This window comes from Camelus bactrianus, chromosome 36 (assembly GCF_048773025.1).
Source record: "Camelus bactrianus isolate YW-2024 breed Bactrian camel chromosome 36, ASM4877302v1, whole genome shotgun sequence".
Classification (NCBI taxonomy): domain Eukaryota; kingdom Metazoa; phylum Chordata; class Mammalia; order Artiodactyla; family Camelidae; genus Camelus; species Camelus bactrianus.
The window spans coordinates 4,453,002-4,471,695 of NC_133574.1; the positions used below are offsets into that span (position 1 = coordinate 4,453,002).

The 18,694-nt window shown below is 50.0% G+C and overlaps 1 protein-coding gene across 12 annotated transcripts in view; it reads right to left on the reverse strand.

Annotated features, from left to right (window-relative positions):
- Nucleotides 1-17,956, reverse strand: part of LOC141576068 (uncharacterized) — an 85,075-nt gene extending 67,119 nt beyond the window's left edge. For 4 of the 12 annotated variants that reach the window (XM_074358529.1, XM_074358530.1, XM_074358524.1 and 1 more), the window contains exons 1-10: nucleotides 17,613-17,956; nucleotides 13,143-13,314; nucleotides 9,619-9,705; nucleotides 9,119-9,272; nucleotides 7,938-8,061; nucleotides 6,109-6,225; nucleotides 5,169-5,222; nucleotides 3,234-3,374; nucleotides 2,718-2,835; nucleotides 1,949-2,037 (exon numbers count right to left, since the gene is read on the reverse strand). In XM_074358529.1, the coding sequence (XP_074214630.1) occupies nucleotides 1,949-2,037; nucleotides 2,718-2,778 (150 nt within the window). In that variant the 5' untranslated portion in view covers nucleotides 2,779-2,835; nucleotides 3,234-3,374; nucleotides 5,169-5,222; ... (4 more) ...; nucleotides 13,143-13,314; nucleotides 17,613-17,956. The other 8 variants (XR_012504304.1, XM_074358533.1, XM_074358526.1 and 5 more) reach the window with 7 other exon arrangements.
- Nucleotides 17,957-18,694: the final 738 nt, after the last annotated feature.

Sequence of the window (18,694 nt, forward strand, 5' to 3'; positions counted from 1 at the left end):
TTCCAATTTATTGGCCTGTCCTGCAGTAAGCAGAATGAGTTTGGACTCAGTAACACAACCAAACATTGAAAGTATTCATTTGGTATATTAAATGACTTGCTTCTGCTGGTCTTTTTCCTGACTTTTTCTTTTCTTGACCACTCCTGCTATGTTTATGAAAAATCTGTCAGTCTGCTCTTGTGGACACATTTACATCTCTAGCCACTACCCTTCCAGATAAGAACTGATGTCACCAAAATTTCTAAGAGATATTACATGGTCAGAAAAGAGCAGAAGTGTGTACCGGCTGATGTTCAGGAGCAGGCTGGGACACCTGACAAGATGTCATAAGCATGGATAGACAGCTGGGCACCAAAGGAGAAGCTTCTAAGCCTCCATGAAGGACTTGCTGGATAAGAAGGAAAAGTCCCAGATTGTAGATCTGATTCCACCATGAGCTTCCTGGGTGAGGCTCGGCAAGTCATTTAAGTTCTCTAGGCCCATGCTGTCCAACATGTGAGCCACCAGCCACATGCAGAAATATGAAGTTATTCTGTACCCAGGCAGAATTATAAATAAACATTTTACAGCAAAGGCTCAGCACGTATGATGTTTAGACACATTAGTGGTTTTCTTGCCCTAACAGGTTATTTTTGTATGTCTAGCTTTCTGTGTTTGTAATGCCCGTGACTAATGATTCCCTTATAGTGAGGTATTTTGAAGTTATAAGTTACTGGACATAGTGCCGTCATATCACATTGAAAAAAAAAGATCCACATAAGCCAGGCCATTTGATTTAGTAGTTATGAGCAGGGTCTCCGGGGCCAGCCTGCCTGAGAATAAATTCTCACTCTGCCTCTGGGGGGTTCTGTGTGAATCTTGGAGAAATTTTTATTATTATTGTTGTTGTTGTTGTTGTTGTTGTTATTTTACTTATTTGTGCCTCTTTTTCCTAACCTTTAAATGGTGAGGAATATGTAGGCTCTATCTCCTACTGTGCTGGCAGGATTAAGTGATTTAACTTCTGTGCTGCCCACTTCCCTGGGTTTCAGCATTCTCCAGGCAATCAGTTTCACACCCGGAGGCATTCTCCACTGCCTTAGTCAGTCTGGGATGCTGTAAAAAATTACCGTGGGTCGGGTGGCTTAAACAACCAGCATATTCCTCAAGTTTTGGACGCTGAGATGTTCAAGGTCAAGGTATCTGGGAGAGGACTGGTTTCATGGCTTGAAGATGGCTGTCTTCCCACTATCTTCATGGGGTGGAGAGCAGAGAGAAGCAAGCACTCTGGGGCCCCTTATAAGTGCCCTAATCCCATTCATGAGGGCTCTATTCTCTTGACCTCATTTTATCCTACTAATCACCTCCCAAAGGCCCCGCCTCCCAATACCACAACCCTGGGAGATGGGGTTTCGATATATGGATTTTGAGGGGATGCATTCAGTCCACACATCGCCTAACTCTCCCCAACATGCAGTCATCAAACCTGTAGCTAATTTCAAAGTAATGTTTATATCTCTCTGCCCATTTCCATTCTGAAGCCCTGTTAGAATTTATTCCTTATTTTTCTGGTAGAGATTTAATTGATTCCTCTACTCCAATGCTCTCCTCACTCCAAACAGTCTGCTCAACAGCCCTGCCAGGTAGGTCTTCCTTAAAACACCTTCCCACTTCACCTGGTTGTTTTTTAGGTGTAAATGTCAGAATCCTCTCCACACCCCATCCTAGGCCTTTAATCCCTTACAATACCGCTCACTATGTTATTATTCTATTACCACTGTAACAAATTTCCATAAGCTTAATAGCTTAAACCAGCACAGATTTATCAGCTTATGGCTGTGGAGGTCAGAGATCCAACACAGTTCTCAGTGGGCTAAATTCAAGGTACCAGCAGGGTGCCTTCCTTCTAGAGGGTCTAGAAGAAAATGTTTCCTTGTTTGTTTTTTTCCAGTTTCCAGTGGTCACCCACCTTCCTTAGCTTGTGCCCCACGACTTCCTTCATCTTCATGGCCAGCAGCCTTTCTGAACATCGCTCCATGGCTGCACCTCCCTCTGATCCTAAACTCAGATGGGAAATGTCCTATGCTTGTAAAGACCCCTGTGATTACCCCGGGCCCACCTGGAAAATCCAGGCTACTCTCCCGATCACCTCATCTCAGGATCCCCTCGTCCCACCCCACTCAGGCATTATGTATGTGGCTGTGACGCTCACCGTGGGTAACATTTCTTCTCGTGAGCAATTAAAGGTTCAAGACACTTGTGAACGGCTTTTGGATTTTCTTCCTTAGTCTTTCCACATTCAGTACGTCTGGTGAGATTATACAAATCCTGTTTATTTGTAACCTGGCACTAATCTTTAACAACGTATTATGGGTTTAAAAGGCTAATAGCCAACTTAGAAGGAAAATCCTCTAAGATTTTTTAAGATTTTTGTCCTAAAATGCCTGTCATCCCTTTACTGTCTACAGTAACATGTCACAGGTGACTTCCCTGTAGGGGTGGGGGACACATTGTTCTGCCACCACAGTCCCTTCTTTCACACCAATGTGCTGGTCTCTAACAGAGAATCTATGCTCCCAGCTTTGCTCACTTCCTTCTCCCTTCCATTGACCATCCTGTTCCCACCGCTTCCTTCATTCACCACATCAGGATTTCATGGCCACATTCTTCTCTAAATGGAATGGATATTGTGCATCTAACGTCTAATAATTCTTCTCAGTGTATACACACACACTCACCTACATGTCTCCCCATCCATCTCTTTATTTTCCTAGAATCTTCCAGAGGAATCCGTTCCATGATGATGATGATGATGATGATGATACTGACAGTGATGACAGGGGCCTCTCAAGGACTCTGACAAAGAGAGAATCAATGAAGAGAGGGAATCATTGCAAAATTGCCCCAGAAACAGGTTAAAGGTAAATAAATGTTATAGTGTTTAATGAAATTGACTAAAATTTAACTATTTTTAAAACTTTATATCACTGTATTTTAAATTTTAAGGGGAATTTTCATTCACCACTAACCAAGATTTGAATTTAGGACCAAAATCTAACAGGACTTCTATCTTCTAACAAATTGTCCACTAGCCTTTTAAACACGCGATTCTTAAAAAAAAAAAAAAAAAAAAAAAAAAAAATAGGTTAGTTCTGGGCTGCAAATAAGTAGGATTCATATAATTTCACCAGACATACTGAATGTGGAAAGACTAAGGAAGAAAAAAAAGCCATTCATAATGTCTTCAAACTTACGTTGCGCACAGGAGGACACGTTAGCCAAGGTGAGCGTCACATCAACCTGACGCCTGAGTGGGACGGGGAAGCTGATCTTCCTCATCAGACATTTATGCTGATTCGTTAGATGCCAACACAGTTTCCTCTTTGGATTTGCTTCTAATAATTATGGAACAGTTTAGGCTCTACCAAAAGCAGACTAAACATTTTCCCCTGCCGCCAAATCTCTGGACTGAACGTCCCCACAAGAGGGACATGATTATATTTCACAGGAAACTCTTCCTGAGAAACAACAGGCTTTTTGAGGGCAGAACTACTGGTCCCCCAGGGAGGGCTGGAGGAGGGATCGAGGGGACACTAGAAATACAGGAGGAGTCAGTTCAGATAGTGCTGCTCAAGTAGCCAAAGACATCCTACCAAAAGTTTTGTGAGTGAAGGAGGCTATGAACACTGAGCAAGTTGTTAAGACACAGCAGTACATAACTAGCATCACAAGTCAATTGTAGCAAGTTTTGATATTTGGAAAATAATTAGCCCATTGCTCTTTGAAAATGCAGCAGTAGCAATAGAAGTAATAAACACTGAGCTGTTTTGGAGATAACAAATAATAAACAATTCTAAATCTGCAGGATTCCTTGACAATATGCAAGCGATGAGCTAGATGTGTGCTGCAGATGCCTCTGACTGCAGGGCTCACTCCTGCAAAGCACAGAACTAGTTTTCTCAGCAGACAGAGGGAACCAAGTCAAGATTTCTAATCTTGAGAGCTTTACTATATGGCAGGAAAGATCAGACAAATAAATACAGCTAAATATGAATAAATGCAATCAAATATTATGAAGTGTGTATGGAGCACAGAAGAAGAAAAATTCCTTTCACCTGGGATCCAGAGAAACTTCTTCAGAAAATGTAGCTTTGAAGATGGCCAAAGACATGGTTGGAAATTTGACAGAACAGGACGTAAGGAATTTAAAAATAATTCTAAAATTCATATAAAAATGCAAAACATCACAAATATCCAAAACAACTTTGAACAAGAAAAATTTTGAAGACTTACACTATCTGATTTTCAGACTTTTAAAATAAAGCTACAGTAATCAGAAAGTACGGTATTGTTGTAAAACAGGAAAATAGAATAATGGAACAGAATAGAATGTTCTGAACTAAATCAACACTTAGATGGACAATTGAATCTCAGTAAGGATGCAGTGGAGAAAGGATCTTTTCAGCAAGTCGTGCTGGAACAATTAGATATCCATATGCAAAAAGAGAAAAATGAACTTTGACCCATACCTCACAAAATACAGAAAAATTAATTCAAAATGGATCATAGATCTTAATAGGAAATCCAAAACTATAAAACAGCTAGGAGGAAAAGCATAGGCTTAAGCAATATGACCTTGCGTTTGGCAAACATTTCTTTGCTATGACACCAAAAGTGTAATCTATTTTAAAAAGTAACTGATAGAGTGAACTTTATCAAAATGAAGACTCTTCAAAGCTCTTCAAAACACTGCTAAGCAAATGAAAAGACAAGCCACAGAAAGAAACTATTTGCGCCAGCTGACCCGCCCCCTGACCGCACTGCTCCCGCCCCCCAGCAGCAAGCTCACCTGGAGACGGGCGTCCGGCTTCTCGGGCAGCAGAGGCCGCCCCGAGGCCACGCCGCGGGGAGGAGGGGAGCAAACTGCCGGCTCCCGGGCGGCGGGCCCCCTACCCACGTCGCACCCGCACCCTAATTGCACTGCCCCGCTCCCCTCCTCAGCAAGCTGAGTGGGACAGGTGTGTCAGGCGACCTGGGGCAGCAGAGGCCGCTCCCAGGCCCGGCCTCCGGGGAGACGGGAGCTAATCCACCAGCTCGCCAGGGGCAGTGCTGCTCCCCTCCGCTGCCGCCGCCTCTGCCGCCGCGGCCGCCCCTGACCGAACCGCCCCTCCTCCCAGGAGCAAGCTCACCTGGAGTCGGAATTCCATGGAATATCCTGCGGCCAAGGCCGCCTCCAGGCCAGGCTGCGGGGAAGAGAAGGAAACAACCGGCTTGCCTGGGCAGCCCCCTCTCGCCGCCGCCACCCCAAACGCACTACACTCACCTGCAGGGGTCAGGCTGACTGCGAGCATGTGCACCTGCCTTCTGATTCTGGCCAGGAGCCTAAGCACCTCCCTGCACCCCTACACCCCTGCAACCCCTGCAGCCCCTGCACTGCATGCACTCTTGAACCTCTGCAATCCCTGCACTCCTGCACCCCTGCACTCCCTGTGCCCCTGAACTGCCTGCACCCTCCACAGCCCGTGCACCCCTGGCACAACTTTCACCTTGCACCACCTACATCCCTGCACCCCTGCATGTCCCACACACCAACTCTTGGGCCTGTGGCAGAGCCTCTGCTGTTGCACCAGCGTGCAGGGACTCATATCCTTGCCAGCACATGATGCATCAGTGGACCTCTGGGGTTGCCTGCCAGAAAGTGTATGTTCCCTGCCACTAGGCTGGGCCACTAGGGTGATCTCTGTGACGTCACTCAGGATGGGCTCAGAGATACTGTTCTCTTGGAAGAGAGGAGTTGAAACCGCTCTTGAGGGCAGAGCTGTGCTCACAAGGCCGTCCATGCTTCATGTTTTACACAGGGCTTCACTGAAGTAAAATGGACCCAGCCAAGTAAGACCTGCTGTGCGCCCACCTCAGTCCTGGGCTCTGAGGCTGACAGACTGGCTCCCACCCTCAGAGCCCAGTTTGGACAACTGAATGGTCCCTTGGAGGCATCCCATCAGTTCTCAGGAAGAAGTCTGGATGCTTCCAACCCATGGCCCTCCTTCCCACTGTGCTGGCCTCAGGAACTTTCCTTATTTGGGGAAGAAGGCAGCCCACCCCCTACCCCACCCCTCACCATGCTCTCACCAGGCTGCTGCTCTCCCTGCCCGTCAGAGTCTGGAAAGCCATCCCTCTTCAGTTATGTCCCTTCTGAGATGGACTTGCTTCCATTAAATACTAGGCGAGCATGCAACGTGGGATGCCCTGGGTAAGAGAACCAAAATAAATAGTTCCTTCTGCGAGATTTTCTATTTATCTGCTGGGAGTGGGTTGTGTGTAATTTGCTACAGCTATTGGTGTGAGAGGCTAAAACAGCCTGTGTGTCCTTGTTTTCATCTCCCCGCTGTCTTTGGGTTTTCCCTAGGCACTCCTGAGACATTTACTTCTTTCAGTTTTATTCCTGTTATTACACAGGGGCCCTACTGACATGGAGGTAAGGTGATGGGGTGGTGGGACAGAGGGGAGCATCTGTAGTCCTGTGATTATTTCTCATTGAGCCTGTGCCCTGAGCTGTGACCTCCACAAGTGTGTCTCTTTCCCACCACCCCAATTTGGGCGACACAGAAGGTATTTCCCTTCCCCCAGGTTGGTTAGGCTCTGGTAAAATAATTTCTCATTAAAAAAACAAACAAACAAAAAACAACTTCCCCCAATGAAACAGAATGTTCTGGGTATATTTCAATAGAGTTATTTTCTCCTTTCCAGGCAGGAAGCATGAGGGGTTTTTCTCTGACCTTCATTCTGAGAACAGGGCATGGTCCTGGATGTGAAATGCATGAAAAAGAGCATGGGGCCCGTCTGACTGGCCCCCTGGAGTTGTCACACTCAGACTTCCCCATGCTGAGCCTCCCGCTGGCCTCAGGGACCTGTTAAATCTGCCTGCCCCCGGGGTTCTAACAAAAGCGGGTTCTGCCCTGGGAGCTGTGACTCTCCTAGCCTGCCCGGCTGCCTCTCTGTGTTGGGAGCAGATTTTCCCCTCAGTTTTCTGGGATCAAAGAAGAGCAGTGGGTTTGCAGCTCCCTCAGCCCTGGTGTTGTTTTCAGGACAGAAGGAGCAACTTCTGAGCTCCACACGAGCTGGACCAGCTCCCCTCCTCTGCCTCCGTGCAATCAGTGGCTGTGGTTCTAGCCGAGTTTCTGAAGATGTGGATTTAAACACACACATCCCAGCCCCTACAGGAGCACAGAGTCCCATAAATCCCCCCAGTTTCCACTGGTAAGTACGGAGCCGATGGGGACACGTGTTTCGGGACCACAGAGGCCTGACTGCACGACTTGCTTTGTGGCCTACTAACGTGGTTGCTCTGGGCCTTGTCTGAAGTGGCTTGCTTACCGCACCTGGTACGTGGGAAACACAAAATAAGTACTAGAACCTTCAATTATTCTCCCTCCAGGGCCTTCCAACATAGAAAGTAATACATGAACTCAGATGGCCTAGTCACCACAATGAAGTCCGACCAGCCTGGCTCTCCTGAGTGATGGGCACTGACTTGCACCTTAACCCAGAACAGTAGGGGAACCGCCTTCCTCTAACTGGGCCTCTCCCCACACCGGGCACACCCTCAGCTGAGACGGGGAAATCTCCCCCACTGAGGTGTGTGCTGGTGGATTCAATGTGACCTGGCCCTGCCGGGACGTAAACCTGCAGTGAGTGAGGTGGAGGGTCGGGTGGAGGGGGGTCCCTTCTGGGGTGGCAGGGGGCCAGGCAGCACCCAGCCCAGCCTGGTGCCTGGGGCTCCCTAACACCCCCTACAGCTCCTGGGTTGGCTCCGGTCCTGGCCACTCCACACACCCTCCCAGTATCTTCTCATTAAGTCCCTTTTTTGCTTTTATCAGCGAGAAGTGGCTTCTGTTGCTTGTTCAGTGAAACAGTGCATCGGGAAACCAGACTATTTCTAACATCAGTAAAATACCAACCTCGGTCAGCTCGCCGGGCAGACCGCACAGCACAAAGGCCTGCAAAGGGCTGTGCGAACGGCTTACGTGAAGGGTCTCCATCATCTGTCTTCAGAGATACAGAAGGTGGTGGTTCAGGTAAATCCTCAGGGAGGGATTGAGGAATACAAAGCTGGTTGATTTCAAAGGCTAACTGGTCAGACCAGACCCCCGAGCTGTGGTCAGGAGCCTAGCACAACATCACGCAGACTCAGCGCCCTAAGTCCCGGGTGGGGCCGGTGGTGTTCCCTTTGCAGGCTCTCGTTGGGGATTCACTGTAGCCCCTTACATGCAGCAGAGATTCCAGCCCCCTTAGCCCCCACCCTGAGTTTTCCATGACACAAATCCCGGGAGTGTTTAATTTTCATCTTTGTTTAGGAGGATGAAGTTGGGGCAAGAGGAGACATAAATTCATGCTGACTGACACAAGGTCACAGCCAGTACCTCCTCCTCGGAGAGCTATGTGCTCCCACAGTGGTGGCTGGGGGCTGGGCAGAGACCCTCCGCTGGTCCCAGAGGGACTCTATCCTCTGGCCACAACTGATGGGTTGGACAACAGATCCAGAGGGAGACAGAGCATCTTTCCTAAGAATTTGGAACTGACACACAGAAATCAAGTTCACTCATCTAGTGATTGGCGAGGGGGAGGGGCGGTGGTTGGAAATCAAATGAAACCAGAGCATGAGAGAAAGTTAGAAGTGAAAGAGAGAGAGACAGAGAGACTGAGCTTGTGAGAACAAATAGTCAGAAGGAAGGAAAACAATCAGGGGACAGAGGAATTCCAGCTCCTGACTGTCTAGTCTTTCCCAGCCTATCAATGACCCCGCGGGATCGTTAATATCATTCCAGTTTTGCAGATTAGGAAACAGGCTGAAAGAGGTGGGGGCTGGGTTTGGGTGCACAGTTAATTTAAGTGCCGCTGGACCTCTCACTTCCTGTTGCCTGAAGGAACCTTAATCCTCACTGGGACCCCTGCGGTCCCCTGACAGCCCAGCTCCCCGATCAAAGAGCCCTTGCGGGAGTGGGAACCCCTCTGAGTGTGGAGAGTTCCCTGCACCGAGAAGCCATGCATCAGCAGGCTCCTGCTCACCCCAGGTTAACATCTCCCCAGCTGTGCAGTCTCCCGACCCGCTTCCCTCCCTGCCAGGCACCCCCGTCCTTACCACCGAGTGTACTGCAGGAATTCAGGCATAGAGATGTCCAAAGCAACATGAGCCCACTGGCTATACAAACAGCAGTCTCCCAGCCCCACCTGGGTTCGGAGGGGACAGTAGGCGTCCTCACCTTTCATGTGTCTAAGACAATCTTCTTCTTCAGCTGGAGGTTATAGAGGAAAATAAAATGTCCAAAACATAGTTCGGTGAGGAATTCCTCCAAAGACCTGACTCCAGAGTCTACAACCAGGTGTACCTACGCCCCAGACTTGGGGTAAAGGTGGATTATTGATCAGCACGACCCCCGGTGGCCCAGCTCCTCGGCTTGGCTGCCCAGAGTGGGCTGGGGGAGTGGGAAAACCAGGGCACTCAGGAAGAGCACAGAGGACATGATCTCCCCTCTCCACACTTTTGAACCCTTCCCCAAGTCTCAAGGCATCGGACAGAAAGCAGCCACCACAATAAGGATATGCTCCCATCTCTTCACTCAATCCTGTCGATTCACTTACGTGCTGAGCATCCACTGGGTCTCAGGACATGACATACAGGATGGCCGATGAGACAGGCTTGGTACTTCCCCCTGGACCCTGTTCAATCTGATAGAAGAATGATCACTCATAAACAGTTTCTCAAAATTACACAGAGACTAAAGACAAACTGCAGAGTGAACCAAATTTAAAAATATATATGAAGATCCCCCAGTCTCCCCGCCTAAGGTTAACAGCATAAAGCGAAAAGATCTTGCCTTTGATCACCAAGGAAGTTGTCACACCCTCTCCGGTGGAAAGGAAAGTTATTGTCTGAGCAGGACACAGAAGTGCTCCATCGGATTGGACCAGGGCATCTACATTAATTCAGCAAATGTGTATAAGCTCCTACTACATACGGGAATCTCCTAACTAGACCCGTTCCCAAGGCTCTCGGGCTTTATCAGTCAACAAAATAGACATGACTCCCCATCACTGGGGGCTCAGAGTTTTAGCAGAGGAAACAGGCAACATGTTGGGAGTAGCAAGAGCTTGGAAAAATTTAAAAAAATAAGAGTGATATGAGCAAATTCGGGTGATGGTGGTGGGGTGGGAGGCAAGCAGGAGGGATTAAGGCAATCCTGGCAGATCTCATGGAGTAATGAACTTGAAGCAGAAAAGATCCGGAGGAAGAAGGAAGAGCCAGAGCCAGAGGCCCCTAGAGTGAGGGGGAGAGTGTGGGCGGAGAGGCAGATCATGCTGGGTCCTGAGGCCTTTGTGACAGCTTTGGCTCCTAATGAAATGGTGACCCGTTTAGTGAGTTTTGAGGGGAGGGGTGATGTAGTCCAACTTATGCTTTTGTGTTTGTGTTTTTTGTGGGAGGTAATTTATTTATTTTAATGAAGGTGCTGGGGATTGAACCCAGGATCTCATGCATGCTAAGCATGCGCTCTACCACTGAGCTACACCCACCCCCTCAATGTATGCTTTTACAGGCTCCCTCTGACTCTGTGTGGATGAGAGATTGTAGGAAAGCAAAGATGGAAACAGGAGGCTATTTGTGTCCAGGAAGGGCTGAAGGTGGCTCTTAGGAGGGTGGGGAGCAGGGAGCTGGTGGTTAATTAAGACAGAGTATCCAGAATTTTCTAACAAGCTGGATTTTCTGTCTGTGTGTGTAAGAGAAAGAGAGAGAAAGGACATGGTTCCAACATCTGGACCTGGACAATGGGAGGGATGTCCTCTCCATCCACAGGGTATGGGACAAGGTGGGGCTGAGCAGGTGGAAAGGGGCTGGAATCAGCTCAGTTCTTCAATGTCATGGTTAAGGGGTGTATTACATATTGCCACAGAAATGCCTAATAGGTAGTGGTGTCTGTTTTCTTTTTATTTTTAATATTTAAAAAATATAAATTAAATGTACTAATTGCATTATGTGAATGATTTAGGAATTTTGTTTCATGCCAAGGTATATGTTATAATAGCCAAATGGAAAATATATCAGAAAAGGGGAGAAATGAGGGCTTTCACATAAACTGACTGTGTATAACATAGGTAAAATTTCAATAAAACCAGTCTTCAGTGGAAAAACCTCATTTCGGTGTTACATAAAAATAAATGAAAAAGTACTGTGTTGATGTATTATTATTTCATGTTACATAACAGCCCCAAACAAACACACTGTTTAACTATGAGGCTTGTAGAAATACTATTCGCTTTATTCACATATATACAGAAATGCAGAAGGGTTCTAAGGTAGAATAAGCATCTTAGTGGAAATAATACAGATTTGAGTATTTTACATGATATATATGTACTGATTCAAAATTTGTCAAAGTAATTACATAGTAGAACATTTGTATGAATGTGAAAGCAAGATGAATGAAACAAAAAGTATGTGAGTCTCAGGGATAAAGGTCCAGATGGAAAGGGCAAATCAGGGAGTTTTGGAGAAATCGAGAAATTGATGGCATGCCAATTTCCAAGGCTGGGTTGTTTCCACCAAAGGAATAGCAGAGAGAGAGAGGAGAGGCCCAGGAACCAACCCTGGGGCACACCCACAGTATATGTTTGGAAAAAAGAGGAGACATTGGCGAAGGACTAGCCAGTAGACCAAAAGCAGAAAGCAGACAGAGCGATGGGCTGGATTTTGGGTGAAGCAGGAACACGGGGGTGAAGGGATGGAAGAGCTGGGTCAAATGGGGCCGAGGGGCTACGCATGATGAGGACTGAAAATTGACCACTATATTTAGCAACGTGGGGTCACTGATGGCCTTGACAGGGCAGTTTCCATAGAGCGAGGGATCAGGGGAAAAGCCAGACTGGGTGTAAAAGGGGAAGGCTCAAGAGAAGATGCAGTGAGTTTAAACATCTCCTTAAAGATTTGCTGCAAAGACACAGGGTGGCAGTTGGTGGGGGTGAATTAGGTTCAAGGAGTGCTGTTTGTTCCTTTTAAGAGGATGGACGTTTATATACTGATAGGAGCCAACTAGCAGGAGAACAAAATAGATGAGGTTGTGAGTGAGAGGATGGTTTTGGTAGTGATAACCCAGAGAAGATGGGAGGGATGGGACCCCGGGGACTTTTGGAGTATCTGGCTTTCGATGTCACTTGTAATAAGAGGTGGGGCACCGAGAATGAGGTCACAGACATCAGAAGGTGAGCGGATGTGCTGGGGGTTGCTTGTAAAATTTCTCTTCTGTTGGCTTGTTTTTTTTGTTCAAAGTAGAAAGTAACCTTACCAGCTGAGGGACGAAGAGGAAGAAAGAGTTACTGGAGCTATGAGAAGAAGATAAGAAAGAGCCTTCCAGGGAGAATGGGACAGTGAACAGAGCAGGGGAAGAAGGTGGAGTGCGTGCCCAGAATGTTACATTTTCTCTTTGATGTCCCCAAATGTGTGATGTGTGATTACCCTTCCTGCTGTCTATGAAATAATAATTAAGGTTCAGAGGAAATGCTATTTCATTCTAAGAGGCTGCCTGTTTCCCAGGAATGATCATCTTAAACTGCAAACATTACAAAAAATGTAGAAAATATGAACCTGTGTACCTGAAATATAATATTTTCTATTAATCTGGTTACTACTTAGTTCCCCTATTAATAACAGATAACCAATACTGCCATGATGGAGGTACATCGATGCTTAAAAGGAAATGAGATCTGTATCATTTTCCTAAATTCCATGGCTTCCTTAATATTCAGTTCCCCTTGGAATTTAGGCATGTCTGGTATAAGAAATGAGAAACAGTTTGAGAAAATCCAGCTCAGAATTACACAGCACAACCGCATCTCAGACGTATATACAGCCGTAAAAAAATTTTAGAAGCAAAACTCCGTAACTACTCTTAAAGACTTTTGCAAATCTGGGCCTGCACAGATGTTTCCAAACTGGAAAGGGACTACAATCACTTGCCTGCTACCGGGACCAGAGGCTGGTCAGCCTTTTCTGAAAAAGCGAGAGAGTAAATATTTTCAGTTTTGCAGATCATTTTTTTGTAACCATGCAGGTCTGCAATAAGAAAGCTAAGAGCACTGGGAGACAGGAAACAAATGGGCGTGCCCACACCTACCCTTCCACTCAGGGCAGCTTCTCTGTGGTGGGGAGATTTGCCACAGTCACTTGCTTCTTTGTTTCCATTGGTTTCTTTGTTTCCACCTTACTGCTCAAGCTCAGAACTTCAGGTGGGCCTGGTCCTTCAGCATCCATGCAGAGAGAAGGCTGAGCAGGTGTGGGAACCCCACCTGATGGAGAAGAGAGATTGCTGGGAGGGACACTGCGGTGTCCATCATGACACGAGACAATCACACCTTCCGGGGTGAAAGGGAATGAAGACAAGGGAGGGACACAGCAGTGAGTTCCTAGGTCGCCTGCCAGGCTTGCTCTCCCTCCACGGCCACCCTGGAGGCCTGGGGGGTGTTGGGCCTCAGCTACGGTGATTAGGCTGAGAGGACTCAGGATAAAAGACCCTCCACCTCCTCACTAGATTCCAAACGCAGACCCTCTAAGTCCACCCTCTGAGTTTCTGGAACTCAGCTGGAAGAATACATGATCAGGCTAGACCCAGACCCAAGCCAAATAAGACAGGGGTCATGTGGGTTTGTAACCCCGTGCTCAGCGGTCGGGGACTCCTTGCAAATCTGCAGAAATCCCTGTTCCGCCTCATTCCTGGGAGAAACCCCAGATCTCCTCCTGCCCTTTCTGTTCTTCTCTTGAGGCTATTGTCCTGGAGGGATGCAGAGTCCTTGAACCTGGCCCTCCAAACGTACATAAGCAGCCTGTTCAATAAAACAAATTATGCACTTTTTCACATTTCCCAGTTTTTTGATTCCAGAAAGGCTGCGGGACTCATTCTCACAGTCTCCTGTGCCCCCACCACTTGGTGGCCCTCTCCTCATGGAAACACGATTTCCCACAACTGCACCCTGCCTCGCAGCTGGTCAGAGGGGAGTGACCCACAAAGACACAGGTGTTTGTGAGGATCCTGTCCCCCAGCAGAAAGACTACTCCTGGAGCGACGGACAGGGATCTGGCCTCCTGAGCCACTGAGCTCTAATTCAAAGCCTAAAGTGGGGACCCCGAACATTGCTGAATGACTTTCTGAGTCACCTGGACTGGAGGGGCCTGATTTTTCTTTCCAGGAATGGAGGTAGTGCAGCCTCCGTTTTCAGGGCTGACATTGACGATGGATCTAGTTCCCCCACTGCACCGCAGGAAGGAGAGGCCCTTCCATCCCACAGATTAGAAACCCATCCCAGGGGAGTTCTGAAGCAGTGTATCGCTGCCAGGTCCAGCATCCCTGCAGAGTGGCCTCTGTCCCTGAATGAGCCCCCTCTCTGGGCCTTTCCTGCCCCGACACGACCACACCCCAGTCTGAGCCAGAGCTCGGGGCTCTGCGTGTCCAGGGCACACAGGTGGGACCTGAGCCTCGTGTCCCCTGGGCCTCAAGGGTAGAGGTCTGCTTCTGCATCAGGGGAAGGTGACCCCACATGGCTGGCAGACACTCTCACTGTGGACCTCCAGGAGCCCTGGGAGCAGTTTCCCTACAGGTGTTAGAAGCCATCATCAGGAGGGCAGGCCCCTCTTTGTGCAGACCATCCCGCAGTGCTGGGCCCACGTGCTGACCACAGAAATCTACATGCCACCAGGGTACCCCAGGCAACCTCACAACTTGGTCACTTGGTCACCTGGGTACCACGGGCTCCTTGGCCATCCCATGAGGGTGGTCCTTGCAGGCATGGTCTCCAGGTGCTCCCGTTAAGAAATCCCCCTGGGTTTCTGTGGTCACAGAGCCCACACCAGAAGATTCTAGTCCTGCAGTGACCCCCACAGCAGTCAGCTCCCCTGTGCATGTCCAGGGACAAATGATAGCAATTTATTGCCAGGAACCTTGATGAAAAAGGGGGTGGGATTCCATACTAAGTTCAGGATCCTGGTATCTCACTCTGCACCCCAAAAAGCATCCATGAGAAATGTGTGTATTGGGATGTCTGTGCCCCTAGAAGAGCTGTTCCTGAGGGCTCCTGGGACCCTCCAGCCCCTCTCAAGGTTCTCAGAGCCTGGGTCTAAATTTCTGTCTCCCTCCTTTGGTGTACGGCCGCCTGTGTCTCGTGGTCACGGGTCACTTTATTGCACGACTTGGCATGTTCTTAGTGCTCGTCCTCCACCCCTGCAGTGGACCCCCAAGATGTCCCCACTGACCCTTGGCTCCGTGTGTGGGTCAGGGGGCCCTAAGTCTGCACCCTTCAGTCTCCTCCCCTTCCCCCACCCCTGGGGCCACCCCTAGGTGGACTGGGAGGTGTTTGTAAATGAGTCTTACATGAGGATATGACTGGACAAAGCAGGACCCCACCCCCGGAAAGCACACCTGCTCCCTTCTCTGAAGAGGACCCCACAGCCCCACATTGCCTCCAGGGCTCTACTCAGGACACAGTCCCCTAGTTCTGGGCAAGGCGTCTCCCTGGAATCCTTGCTTCCAGGAAGAGTCTCTCTGTCCTTTTTCAGAGTTTAGAGTTTTTCCCATGTCCCTGACCACCAAGGTGCCCAGCACAGACCCTTCAGTGACCTGGAGAGACAAGGAAGGTATGTGGCCACAGATCTCACAGGACACATCTGATGGGACCCCAGGCCAAAGGGCCATCCTTCTGCCTTCTCAGGTGTGGATCCCGTGGTACCTTTTTGCAGGGGGCCCAAATGGGGTGTGGGGCCCAAAGCAATTCATGAGGCTCTTTTGGCAGGGAAGACTTGGGCCAGTCGGCTTTGCCTGGTTTCCCTGCTGGGCCACTCTGAAAATCCCCGCTCCTCTGGCTGTGGCTGCAGGCCCCCCAAACCTCAGGGCGGGGCCCTTTCTTTCAGCCTCCACTGCTTCCCAATCCACGCTCGCGCTGGCGTGGGGAAAGAGCTTTCTTGCCCTCTCGTGGCCAAGTTGCCACAGGTGGCTGCTGCGGCGAGCTGGAGAGTTAGCAGTTGCTCAGATGTGAGTGGTTAGGCAACTTGACACCCTGTCAACTAGCCTTAAATATTGGAAAGAGGGCTTTCCCGGGAAAGCTGGAAGTTACTTTCAGTAATTTGTCTAAAGATTTGTTTGCTTTTTTTTTTCCCTTAAAGACTCATAAAACCTCTCCCAGGTCATTCCTGGCTTGGAGACAGACCTGCAGTGGAGACCGCAGGTCTTCTGAGAAGCCAGTTTTGAAATAAAGGCAGCATGCGCTGGAATACCCAGTTCGAGCGAGTGCTTCATCGTAGACATGTAATTTACACAGTCCTTCTCACCACGAAACTCTGTTCCCAACACGTTACGTGAATGACGGCTTCCACACACATTCATTTCTGAGATGTGAACAGGTGTAGAGCCGCTCTTTCATCCAGCATAATGGGCATGGTCACACCTAGGAACGCTTACCAAGATTTCTCACAAGACCCAATTTCAAAATAAAGGCAGTTTTCGCAGGAAAAGCCTGTTGGAGTGAGGGCTTCCCCATACACATGTAAGTTATATAGTTCCCCTCACCATGAAACGCTGTTCCCAACACGCTACATGCATGAAGGCTTCGACACACATTCAGTTCTAAGATGTTAGCATGTGGAGAGCCGCTCTTTCATTCAGAATAAACGGCCTGGTTACACCCAGGAAGATTTACCCAGGTTTCTCAGCTGGTTCCTTCACCCAGATTCAAAATAAAGGCAGTTTGTAATGGAAAAGCCAGTTGGAGAGTGTTCAGAGCTCTTTCGGGCTCTGTCACAGCTGGAGGGTGCAAGCCCCAACCTTCAGAGAGATGCACCAGGCCCCCCACCCGCCAGGTGATGTTGCCTTTGTTGGGGAACAACGATCTTTGGGTTAGATATTTTGCGGCTCTCTAAAAACAGCTTTGACTTAAGTTTGCATCTTAGTCACCAGTTCCAGAGCAACAGAAAAAGCATACCCTACATACCTTTGCACTCAAATCTTCCCAAAAGAGCAAATATTTGCCCATGAAAATACCAGCTGCTCTTCTAAGGCCCCCTAAATACTCAGCAGTGTGGGCAGTGTACTCTTGATCAGGGACAGGAGGAGAGGGACCAGCAGTCCTCTGGCAGGCTTTGCCCGGTGTGGCAGCTGCGCTGTGGGTGCCTGGTGGGTAGGGCCATGCAGGGAATCCTGTTTGAGGGGCCTCTGTGCACGCCTGCATTATGGTCTGAGGTTTCATACAAAGTCTCCAGGCATAATAACTGGTCACATACAGCCACCACCCTCGGGCTAGAACCACCAGGAGCTCAGTACCTATAACATGGACAGTGCCAGGTGTGGGGAGAGGTCATGGGACACTCCGGGGGCAGGGCCGGTGGTGCTGGGGAAGACAGGGGATGCAGTGAAGGCTGGAAGGAGCAGGGTCCCTTGCTTGGGGGTGAGAGTTCTTGGGGAGACCACAGAGCATGGCACACACCATCCCCACCCCATACCCCAAATTCCTAGCCCCGCCAACACAGGGGCTGCTCTGCACCCCCTCACCGTGGCTCTCCTTTAAGACCGCACCTCACCCGGCCTCTGGCACCCCTGCCCTACCTCCCCACTTGGGACAGATCCCGTCTTCTTGGAAACTTCCCAGCAGCGCGAACTCAAGGCCGGCAGCAGGCCTGGCGGATCTTCACTTCAGGTGCCCTATCTGGCCAGCCGTGCGTGCCTGGGCTCAGTCCTCTATCTTGCCCACCGGCAGCCTGGGTCCACGTCCGGTGCAAGCGGAGGCCGCGGAGCCCAGGCTGAGCCCTGCACATGGACAGGTGAGGGTGCCCCGCCCCGCTGCCCCGCCGCCCCGCTGCCCCGCCGCCGCGCCACCCCGCCCACAGTTGGCAGCACCTCCCCAGCCTCTGGCCGGCGCCACCTGCAGGTAAGGACGTCCGCGTGGCCCCGCCCGCCGCGGCCCCACCCAGCTGCCCCATAAGCCTCCCCCCACCCCCGTCCTGGCCGCGCCCTGGCTCCCATTGGCTCCGCAAGATCTGCCCTCGCACGTCTAGCCTCGGGAGGGCGCAGACGCAAGCGTTAGGGGAGGGCCCCTCGGCGTTGCCATGGCTACAGGCGCCGCGCTCCGCGCGGGCCGGCCTGCGCTTCTGGGGCGGGCAGCGGGCTCCGGAAGTGTGCAGCTGCCCGGGACCATGGCGGTGCTTGCTGCTGGGGATGGCGGCTTGCTCGGCCGGGCGACTAGTTCTGGCCTGGTCAGTCGGCGGCCGACATCCTGTCTGGGGCGGCGTCCCACAGACGGTAAACTTACCGCCGCGCCTTTGGCGGGGCTGGTGTACACGGACCGGGGTGGGATCCGGGTTGGTGTGGCTGCCGGGGAGTGGCCGTGGTGCCGGGGAGCGGGTTGGGGCGGGGGGGGAACAGGGCCGGGGCACAGCCTCGGGCTTTCCTCCCCCTCGAGCGCTGGGGCTGGGACCGCGAGTCCGGGTCGCCCTGCGTGGCCGCGGCCTCCCAGAACCCCCGGGAAGGGCAGGCGGTGGATCCGTCTTTTATGAAGCGGGGCCTTACCCGGGTTTTGTAGAGCCCCAGAATCAGATGTTGGAACGGTGGGGTTTATCAGCCTTGTTTATCTGCAGGGAAATTCAGTTCCATCCAGATGTTGGCTCCTTCGATAAACCTCAGGAATAAGA